Source organism: Hippocampus bargibanti, linkage group LG17 (assembly GCF_051943395.1).
Source record: "Hippocampus bargibanti isolate YZ-2025 linkage group LG17, ASM5194339v1, whole genome shotgun sequence".
NCBI lineage: Eukaryota > Metazoa > Chordata > Actinopteri > Syngnathiformes > Syngnathidae > Hippocampus > Hippocampus bargibanti.
Window position 1 is genome coordinate 3,656,167 of NC_142750.1, and position 11,110 is coordinate 3,667,276.

General features: G+C 43.0%; 1 protein-coding gene across 4 annotated transcripts in view; it reads left to right on the forward strand.

The window, feature by feature from the left end:
* LOC148885272 (voltage-dependent T-type calcium channel subunit alpha-1I-like) overlaps window positions 1-10,747 on the forward strand; it is a 124,411-nt gene extending 113,664 nt beyond the window's left edge. For 2 of the 4 annotated variants that reach the window (XM_089019108.1, XM_089019110.1), the window contains 4 exons: window positions 3,539-3,697; window positions 6,312-6,504; window positions 6,679-6,914; window positions 7,159-10,747. In XM_089019108.1, the coding sequence (XP_088875234.1) occupies window positions 3,539-3,697; window positions 6,312-6,504; window positions 6,679-6,914; window positions 7,159-7,875 (1,305 nt within the window). In that variant the 3' untranslated portion in view covers window positions 7,876-10,747. The remainder of the gene's footprint in view (window positions 1-3,538; window positions 3,698-6,311; window positions 6,505-6,678; window positions 6,915-7,158) is intronic. The other 2 variants (XM_089019109.1, XM_089019111.1) reach the window with 1 other exon arrangement.
* The last annotated feature ends 363 nt before the right edge of the window (window positions 10,748-11,110 follow it).

Below are 11,110 nucleotides of genomic sequence, written 5' to 3' on the forward strand. Positions count from 1 at the left end.
GCATACGAACTATTTTTCGGGATAAACACGGAGCGCCACAATGAGTGATGTGTCGTTCGCGAACGAGCCCGTTCTCCTAACAAGAAAATGGCAGCCGACACATTTTTGTCCTCTATTCCCCGCCCCCAGTCTTCGGTTAAAGCCACGTGATTGGTCAAGAATGCAGCAGTGAGGGGAGGTGGTTTAAACATTAGAGAGACAGGCAGACGACAGAGAGGGACACAATGGATAGATTGATAGGTGAAATTTGGACTCGTTTCAACTTTGATAGTTCAAAAACAGAGTGTAGACTGCAAGGTTAAAATTCCCATCAATCAGGCTCAACAAATAACCCGCACAAGCCATCTGTACACTTGATGCAAAAAGCGATCAACCCAGCTAAACAGAACACAATTGATGAGGAACTAGGTAAAATTATCGCAGAGAAAGCGCCTGCCCGGGATCATTCCTCAAGATGGTAAAAGAAGGCTACGTTCCACATCAAGTTTAGTGCTGAGGAAACCGGCCACTCTATTCCATCAAGCTATCGACGACCATCACAAAGGTAAATAAAACGACTTTATTATAAGTACAGTTTATTTTTTTTATTATAATACCATAACAGATTTGTTATAGATAAAATAAGATATATTTGTGTAGTTTTAAGGCTTAAAAATTAGAAAGTGGAAAATTATGTTTTATGGGGACCTGGGAACGGATTATTCTCATTTTAACGGTTTCCGATATGAAATTAATTTTTGGGATACACACTTCGCCTTACGCACTGACTGGGAACCAATTAAGTTCGTAAGCCAAGGTATCACTGTAGTTTCATTGACATGTATTTTATGCTCTAGGGCCTGCAGAACCGATTGTGAAGGCGTTCAGGTAGATTTCTGACCCTGGTAACAAATGATGACTGAAATGTGATTGGTTAAATGCTAAAATACGCTAAATATGCTAAAAGACAATTTGGAATTATTTAATACGAATTCATGGACAAAATATAATTCACATTAATCTATGAGTCAGATTTTCTCTGAGTCAGGCCTTCTCTGGCTCTCTCGGTTAGATATTTTTCATATATTTTTAGGCCAGCATAGAAGGCCTTGCAGGCCCTGACGGCCCACCACTGGTTCGACCCCATGTTGGTCATTTCGATAGAGGATCATAATTGAAAATCATTTCATTGAATGTACAGTAAAGTCTCGTTATATCGATATCGGATATATCGATAGTCCCGGTTATATCGATACTATTTCTATGCACACACGGAGAAAATTACATGCAAACAGGGTCGGATATATCGATAGTCCCGGTTATATCGATATTTTTTCGGACTCCCTTGAATATCGATATAACGAGACTTTACTGTATTTTGATTTAGTTTTCGTGATTCAGGTGTTATTGTTGTTGTTCCGACGTCCCCGATACACACCAAAATGATGCGTGTGTTTTTACATATGCATTGGACTTCATTGTGAATGAAAAATGTTTGCAGACCGAAGAAGCATGTCCATATATCCGTCCAAGATTGACTTTCCAGCCTGTATTTCAATGCATTGTGTCTTAGCGACTTTCCACTCCGGCAGACACGTAGATGAATGACACCCACAGCATGTGACACCCCCCCCCCCCCCTCCTAACATGCATGCGTGCAACTCCCTCCGACTCTTTGCCCTTTATTTTGTTGACGGCAAGTTGCGCATCGGCGATAAACTTAGCGACAAATTTGTCCTGCGCCGCTATCGCCCGTCACTGTTGACAAAGTGCGGCGGACCCCGCTCGGAAAGAAGCAATAACCGGCCACCGCGCCGCCTCACCTGTCAGTGCTGTTTTCGCCCTGTCTGCAGATGCTGTCAAACCATCAATCTGACCTCCCATAACCCCCCCCCCTCGTATATGTTTCTTCTTCCCTTTTTTTCCGTCCATCTATCTCTGCTGTATTAACCTTTATCGGTGTGTCTTTGTGTGACAAGGTGGGTGTTCCTCCAACAGCGTCCGTCATCGCTTGGAGTTATGCGCAGCGTTTTTTTTTATGTTGTTGTTATGTTGGGCTTAGGGGGTGCATTGGGACACAGTATCCATCAGGGTACCGCCTAATGGGGACATGGGCGCATCCCATGAGGCTGACGGCATTTTAGCTTGCCGACAAGAGGCTCTCCACGCTGATAGCACACACACACACAACACATCCTCAGAGGGGTATATATGTGTAAGACACCTTTCTTATGTTAGTTTCCAAAGTTACTTTTTAAAGGGTGTTTAAGGGTTTACCAAGATGAGCAGGTGGGAATATAAATGGTTTAAAAAAAAGTCATGATTACAAATGCGGACATTTTTGCAGGTGATGTGGTCAAAAAAATTGTATAAAATTTGGCAGGTATTGTTTTAGGGCTATATTTGTCATTTTTTGTGGATAAATCTATATTTACCGTATTTTCCGGTGTATAAGGCGCACCCCCAAGGAATGATGTATTTGCAAACTTTTTCCATATACTGTGTAAGCACTATAAGGTGCACCTTCAATGAATGAAAAATATCATTCAATACAGTGTTAGAAACATTAGACCCTCTCGTTGCGTGAGAAAAAAAAGTTAATTCCCATAATAATGGGTCTGGAGTTATCGGAGCTTGAAATTGGGGCAGCTGTACAAAATGCAATAATAATAATAATAATAATAATGATTTTGATTCTGATAATGATGATAATAATAATGATGATGATGATGATGATGATAATAATTATGATAATAATTATACTAATATGACACTAATAATGATACTAATAACAGTAATAATAATAATAATAATTGTAATAATAATAATTTTAATTTTAATTTAAATGATAATCATAATTTTAATAATAATAATAATACATTTAATTTACAAAATGAACAGTGGAGTAGTAAACACCAGAACAATAAAATCATAAATACAATTATAACTAAAATTATATATATTAAAAGTACTGATTAAACTAAACTGTGGATGCGATTTAAACAGATGATTTTTGAGGTGGGATTTCAAGGTGGGAAGAGCGTCAATATTTTGGATGTTGTGCGCCTTATACACTGGAAAATACTCTATATAGATTTGTTTGGTATTTTAATGTTGATGGATAGAAATTATCCAGTATGAGACCCCGTTTTGAACTATTTGTTCCACATCTGGCTGAATTATTCGTAATTTTAAAAAAAATCTAGGCATTCTCTATTGTTTCCTGACCACTTTGACAGTGAGGTAGTTGTGCGAAAAGAATCATGACTCGACAGCTGTATTACCCCACTTGATCATGAATTCCGATTGACTTCTGCTGAGAACACATTGGACGATCAAATTGCCGACAGCTGCTGCGGCGGCACATTCAAGCTTAGCTGGCCTTAAAAAACGAGTGTCGCGTTAGCTTCAGTTTATGCCGACAAATGCAGTTTAAGACTCTCGGTCTGAAGGAATGGCTCTCTCGCAGATGAGATGAATGATACAATCTGTTCAAGTCTCCTGAACCGTGAACTCGCCAACCTTCGGTCATCAATAACCAGAGCTGACTTCCTTACAGCAGATCAGGATGGCGGAAATCGAGCAGGCTTCCCTGAAGTCAGAGCAACTCTCGGACAAGTCGTCTTCACCCGCCCTCCCCGACGAGCTTAGCTTGGACGAGCATCCGGCCTATCGGCTGCTAACGCGAGAGAGCAAGGTTGATGGAGAGATCGGTGAGGTGAGGGCATTATAATGTCTGGGGAAAAATATTCCCATCTTCCTTTTAATGAGGTATAAAATAGGCAAAGCAAACATCCGGCATTCATCCGGTATGTTCTGTATCATTACGACAGGGACAAATGTCTTCTTGTAACCTCGGCCGACAATACAATACAATATTGTTTTATATAGCGCTTTACCAACAGTTGAAGCTGCAACTAAGCACTTAACATGGACAGGTACCATATACAGGAAATATAGCCGTCACAAAGATCAATGATCTTGATCTTGGTTTGGATCCTGGTCATCCCAAGATCTTGATCTTGGTTTGACCAGGGAGTCAAACCAAGATCAAGTCTGAATCATGCTGAGTCGAATGCCAAAGAGTCCATGTGAGTTTTGAGATGGATTTTAAAGATAGACACGGAGGGGTCTTTGCCAAAAGTTCAGTGGCAGGTCATTCCAGAGAGTGGGACCAGAAAAGGAAAATGCCCCGATCCCCTCTGAGCCTCCGATTAGTTTTCAGCACCTCTAATAATGTCTGGACAGCAGACCTGAGGCAATTTGAAGATTTGAAGACAAGTAAGGTCTTGAAAAGAACTCTAAAATGGACAGGGAGCCAGTGAAGGGATACCAGAGTAGGAGGTATATGCTCCCTCTTATGAGTATCAGTCAAGAGGCAAACAATAGCATTCTGGACCAGCTGCAGACGCTTCATGGAGGATTAGCTGACTCTGAGTAAAGCGCATGACAGTCATCGAGCCAAGATGTGACAAAGGTATAAATTACTGCTTCAAGGTACTCATAAGAAAGGAGAGGTTTGATTTTAGCCACTTGTGAAGGAAGTTTAATGCGTGGTTATACTCTTTGGCAAACACCCTGAACACCAACTCGAGTATCCACGGTCAACAACGGTTCAACATCATGGCTGACCTCAGGCCAAGTTGGGATCGAAATTGTGTCCATGTATGAAAACGTATAAAAACGACGACATTGGTCTTTGACGACTTGATTGGCCATCTTTGAATCACTCGAATTAGAAATAAACAGAATTCAGTGTTGTGTAATGACGTGGTTCAAACGGCTTCATAAAGCTTCAAATAGCTTCAAAAGATCCCGCATCTCAATCCAAACATCTTAACCTTTTCTCCCGAAGAAATCTCTCCGTCGGGTTTTCCCAACTCTCGATCCCTTTGTGGCTTTTCAAACTGCACCCTGTTCCTTATTTTAGTTATCTTCTGAGCACCCTCTTGGCACTTCCACACCGTAGCCTCATTTATCGCTATCCTTTATCATCCCCTTCTTTCTCCTCCTTAATTGGGTAATACCACTTGTTTCTGGATAGCAAGATAACCCCCCACACCCTCCCCCTCTCACCGCCGCCCCAATTGCGAATCAGCAAACATTTCTCTGCAGCTCGTTAAAGAAAACTCAGACATAAGGGGGAAGATAAGGAAGGCGGCGGGTTGTTGTTTTAGCATGACTTAGCTTTGGACTGATGTAAGGAGTTTTTTTTGATAGAAAGGGTGAATCGATGACGTTCGTGGGACGACGGCGTGGTTCGGAATAAATCAAATAAATAAAAAGCTAGCTAGCTATTATATAGCTAATAAATTGCCAGTTGGCTAGCTAGCTAGCTAACAGATAGCCAAAAGATAGCCAGCTAACTAGCTAGATAGCCATCAGATAGCTAATAGACAGCCAGCCAGCCAGCCAGTTAACTAGCTAATAGATAGCTAGCTATCAAGAACTCAAAATCTCATGACCAACTCCTAGCTTTGGCACTTTTGTTATCTTTTTCCGTGTATTAAATGGCAAGAATCATGAGGGAGAAACCAAATCCATTTCTATCAGCAGAGCAATTACGGGCACTCAGGAGGTAACACCTGACAATTATTGTTCGAATGCCTCACATTCAAATCACAAACACAAAGTCATATTTTGATGATCATTACTCTCGTCGACAAGGGTCGATATGAAAAGAGCACAAGAATAAAGTATAATTAAAGGCCAGATGATTTTTTTTTTTTTTGGCGTTTACAGCATGCAATTCTGAACTTTAATCAGCACTTGGAGGCTCATGCCTGTTCCTCGGGCTAATTTCAGTTTTTGTAAAGGCACATACAAAAAAATCACAAATGAAGAACGATTATGGAAAAGATTATCCTCAGCTTTATAATAATAATAATAATAATAATAATAATAATAATAATAATAATGCATTTTATTTTAAGCGCCTTTCAAAGCTCTCAAGGACACTTTACAGTCACAGACAAGCATAGATACAATAATAAATAAAATACAATTATAAATAGAAACAAGAGATAGAGCTATACAAATGCAATTTTAAATAGGTGGGGTCTGAGATGGGATTTGAAGGTGGGAAGAGAATCGATGTTACGACTGTTGGGAGAAAGTGAGTTCCAGAGTTTGGGTTCAGAGCAGCTGAAAGCTCTGTCCCCCATCGTGCTGAGATAGGTAGGGTGGGGGGACACAGAGGTGGAAGGAGGAAGAGGATCTGAGGAAACAACAGGGAATAGAAATTTGAAGAAGGTCAGATAGGTATGGGGGGCAAGATTATGGATAGCTTTAAATATATAAAGAAGAATTTTAACTTGTCTGCTCCCCTACAGGGAAAATGCAGCAGCGGATCCTGCAGTTCTGAAGAGGCGGTTGAGGGAGCAAGTCATCAGGTCCAGCAGACTATTGTCCAAGGGCTCGGACATTTCTCTCGGACTTTCTGCAAAGTTGAGATGGAAACTCCCATGCAGGATGTTGACATCCAAACAAATTCACCAAATACGTGCTCGGCGTACTACAACCCAAGTGAGTAAGTCCGGCGCATTTTCAGGTATAAATGAACAGCTGGTGTACAGATGTGATTTTTCAACCATGCGCAGAATGAAATGATTGCCTTTGAGCCACGATGCTTCGAATACACAAACGACGGCTTGGTCGACGATTGCATCTCAACCGGATGAAATGATTTCCCCTCTCCAGATGCTCTTCCCGTCGTCAGCAACAATGAGAGAAACAGCGAGGGAAAAGAAGAAGCCCGCAGGGTCTCACCACCGCTTCCCCTGCCTGCTGAGTTCCTCCACTCGACAGGAGCGGCCATCCCGGCGCCTCCCCGCAACAGGAGTCTGAGGTTGTCCAGGGGCCTTAGATTGACCTCCCCGGCTTCGTGGGCTGCCTTCCGTTCCCCTGCAGGCCAGAGTAAGATGCTGTGTCGTCAGGTAGGTAGGGTTGAGGGGGGTGAAACAAGAGTAGGGAGTAGAGTCAAACCTCAGTTTTTGAGCATAATCCAGAGGCATGAAAAACCTGACATTTTTGGTTGATAACCGACTTGGTCAAGAACCGATATGTTCGAAAATTGAGGTTTTACTGTACGTCAAAGAGTAGAGAGTAGTTGGACGTCAACGCAACCGTCAAAGGACTCATGAAACCCATACTGCTGTTTCCTTCCCAATCCGTCTGCAGTATCCGTCCCACAGTGATTCTTCCCTGGCGACGGGCAGCTCGGAAGGCAGCCTCCAGACAACCCTGGAAGAAGGACTGAGCTTCAGTATCTCCCCACCGCAAAACGTGGACTTACCGGCAGCTCCTTTACCTCACGAGGGCCGGCTCCGGGAAGACAACGCCGACATACCCTACCCGGTCCAGACCCTGAGACTGAGACCCAGCCCCTCGTCGGCTCTCACCCTCCAGGCCACCATTGGCCAACAGCGGAGCCAAAGCAGCGGGCGAGGTAGCACGAGCCCTGGTTTCACACGGGAGGACTCCATTGACCCTTCAGATGAGGACCTGGGCATCGTCATCGGCTCCTCCGTCGGCGGTTGCGGTTCCAGTCAAGCGGGCAACAGTGAACACTTGTCGGAGGCGATGAGCAGCCTGTCGCTGACGTCACTGCTGTCGCCCAGTTCCCTTGCGTATCCTGGAGGAGCTGTCAAAAAGTGTAATAGCACCGGAAGCCTGGACCAAGGGGGTATGCTGCTCTCATCCAGGGGAAGAGAGACCCACAGGGAGATTCTCGGACTGGAGCTGATGGACCCCAGGGGTTTTTCGGCCAACCCCTGGTCGGGGGTATTAGGCGAAGCGACGAGAGGAGACGGTCATGAAATTGGAGACGGGTCACAAAGGTTCGGAGGGAAAAGCTCAAGCCAAACAACAGTAGGGCCTTCTCGCAAGAACAGATGAAACCGACTACCAACTTTTTGTCGACGTTCCTTGGATATGAACCCCTCTTCTCGTAAATGAAAGAGGAGCTTGCTCGTATTTCTCCGACCCGCATCTCTACCCCATTTGAACTCTGTACATCTGCAATCCGCCAAAGACCCTGACCTTGGTTTGGTTGCGATGCGCCGGTGTGGTCCTATTCTTCAACGTCGGGGCCTAAGGGCTACAGGAATAGACACACGTAGACGGTTCTGAGAGGAAGCGGTTAGCTTGTTAAACCAGGGAAATACTCCTTATCTCCAAACCGGGTTATGTTTAGCGTTTCTAAAAATGCAGGAACGGACGTACCCTCACCCAAGTACCCACTGATACTGTTTCGTGAGGCGGCGTAATGGGCAACTGGGACACCAGGTAATGGGATATATCTTAGCATGGCTAAAGGAAGATGTTAGCGACCTAAACGTCAGGTCATTTGTTTAGCACAGAGGGAGCGTAGATAAAGATAAAAACCGATCCAATCTCCATCTGTTCCGGCAGACGGAAACAACGGGTCTCGCTCTCCCTCTGATGCTCTCGCTCTCTCTTTGGCTCGAACGCTTCTGCTGACATGGCGGGAAAGTGTGAGGTGGAGAAGAGGTCAACCAACGTGGGTGGGAGTCTGGGAGAGCACTGCCTCAGGTAGCCAAAAGGATTGGAACGAGTCGTTCTTGTTCATTCAGCAGCATTTTTTTTAAAGGGGAGGTCAGTTGTATCTGATTGATATGGCATGACATGACACAACCCCCCGTAATTGTTTTTTGATATCAAACGGCGCTCGCGAGGTGGTTCAAACCCCGTTAGCTAGAGTCAGATTTCAAGCACACTCCCTTTGACGGTACTCCCCCCCTCACAGTGTCAAAAGAGATTGAAAAAGGTGGATTGGATTTACCATTATTTGTCTTGCAGTGGAGAAATTTACATTTCACTGCAGCAAAGTGACAAAAGTAAGAGGAAAGGAAAGGAAGAAGTAGAAAAACAAAATACAAGAGCTGCTGGAAAGGCAGCCACTCTCTGTGGCGCCATCTTGATCAATCAAGGGACTGCTAGGGACTTTATCCCTCACCCCCCCGCATGACGGAAACGCATTTAACGGACAATTTTACATATAGACAAACGTGTGTCCAGATGTCAGTGTTGGGTGGTGACCATGTGATTTCCACGCCGCTATTTTTGTAGAAAAAGAGAATCGTCACATGCAAATCGCGGCTGTTACGTCGCTCCGGTTTCCAGTGGCTTCCAGTTTTCGAATATTTTTTTTTGTGCAAAACAGTGACGCAAAAAAAAAAAAACATTTAAAATTGCTTGAATTTTGTTATTTTGTTCGTATCTCTTCACAAAAATGGCGAGTTCTCTGTTTTTTTTAATTGCATGTGATGAGTCATAGCAGATGGGGAGCAGCCATATTCCACTCAAGCTAAACACTGGCGGGCATATTGTTTCGGTCTGGTTTTGCAATTCTCTGCGTTTATGTTTATGATTAAAACGTCACCCGGATTAACGAATATCTTCTGCGCTCTATCCATCTGCTGCTGTTGTAGCAATGCAGCATTACACTGAGCACAAGTGTCTTTTCATGCAAAATGATTACGGATGGGGGTGGGATGGGTAGGGGGGGGCGGTTAGTTGCCACACGCTGTAATAACTTCAAGGCTAAAATGAAATTCTGAACTTCAAAGGACAACTGACACCATTTTTTGTTTCCTAACTGACATCAGAAAAACGTTTTATAGCATCTAAAATACGCAAAACACACAGGCTGATATTTTTAGTCAAATGTAAAACACCAATAAAAATTACTTAAAGTTGCCCAAAACTGCCACAAAATGAGCTCGAAACTGGGGAGATTCAGAAAATTCCGCCCCCTTGTTTGTGATGTCACGTTAGGTCACAAACTGCCTCGCTCCGGAATCAAAACAATGGCTTTAGAGAGTTCAGATTCGGAGAAGATGCATTATTGTTACTCATCCATTTATGAATATGATTCAAATAGTTCTGAAGAGGAAAGCGTAAATGTTTGCAATCAATTAAAGAAGTCCTTCCGGATAATTTTGAGGCGTCTGGACTCCAATGTAGCGTCCCAGAAAATGCACAAGATGGCGCCCAAGCTCCGTTGGAAATGGGCTGATTTGTCTGCTGGGAATTTGTGTCAACTAGTATCAAATAGTAATCTTGGTTCAACACACAATGATTCACCATCGCGTTATTTATGTGTTTTCCTTTAAATTTCGCCATCAACACGGATCAACACGAGGTTTTCAGACCAAACAAACTACCCAAAATGCATTGTGTGTCGCTTTCTCTCGGTCAGGGGCGTTCCTTATGTGACGTCACGTCAGGAATCGTCACCAATTCCAAAACAAGACTTCCTGAATATTCAGCGCGAGTCTTAAAACGTAAAATATAGCTATATGCCGTGGAATCTTTGTAAAATGCGCTCAATAGAAGTCATTTTAAGTGATTTTACAAATTTTGGACGCAACTTGTCCGATGGTGTCAGTTGTCCTTGAAACCTGGTTTTTAGTTGTGTTAAAATTACCATTTTTTTTAAACATTTGGAATTCCTCCCACTTAAGTTATTTGCACCGACTTTGTGCAAAATCACTCATGTATGTGCGTACCAAGCGTGCATGTTTGTCACATGACTTCAGGTTGAGGTGGCTGCATTTTCCTCGATGATGATGATGATGATGATGATGATGACGGTAAATGCTTGAGAGTTAAAGTGAAACGCAGAACAACCAAGGGCTTGAGACGTTTTGTCCTCTTGTCTTTTTCTGAGACAAATGTCAATGATTATGGCAACAAAAGGTTCAAGCCTGACTACACAGCAATAAATGTTCTATGTGGATGCCCTGATTAACTGATGATTATTTGTCTTAATTTGCATGTTTGCAACCATTCCCATTTCTAATTGTGTTTTCCGTAATTTTAATTCTGATTTTTTTTTTATTCCTTTTATGGATTCTTACAGAAAAGAAGCGATAAATTCTAATATCGAGGAAAATGTTTCTTCAGCCGTCATCTGTATTTCTTTGAAGGTGTTGGATGTTTCGCTTCTTATCCAAGAATCTTCGTCAGCAAAATAAAGTCTTACTGGTAGTTTCGGACCTATATATATATATATATCCCTACTGTCCAAACGTGACATTATATAGCGAAACGTCCGACACCTTCAAAGAAGTACAGATGATGGCTGAAGAAACCTTTTCATCGATGG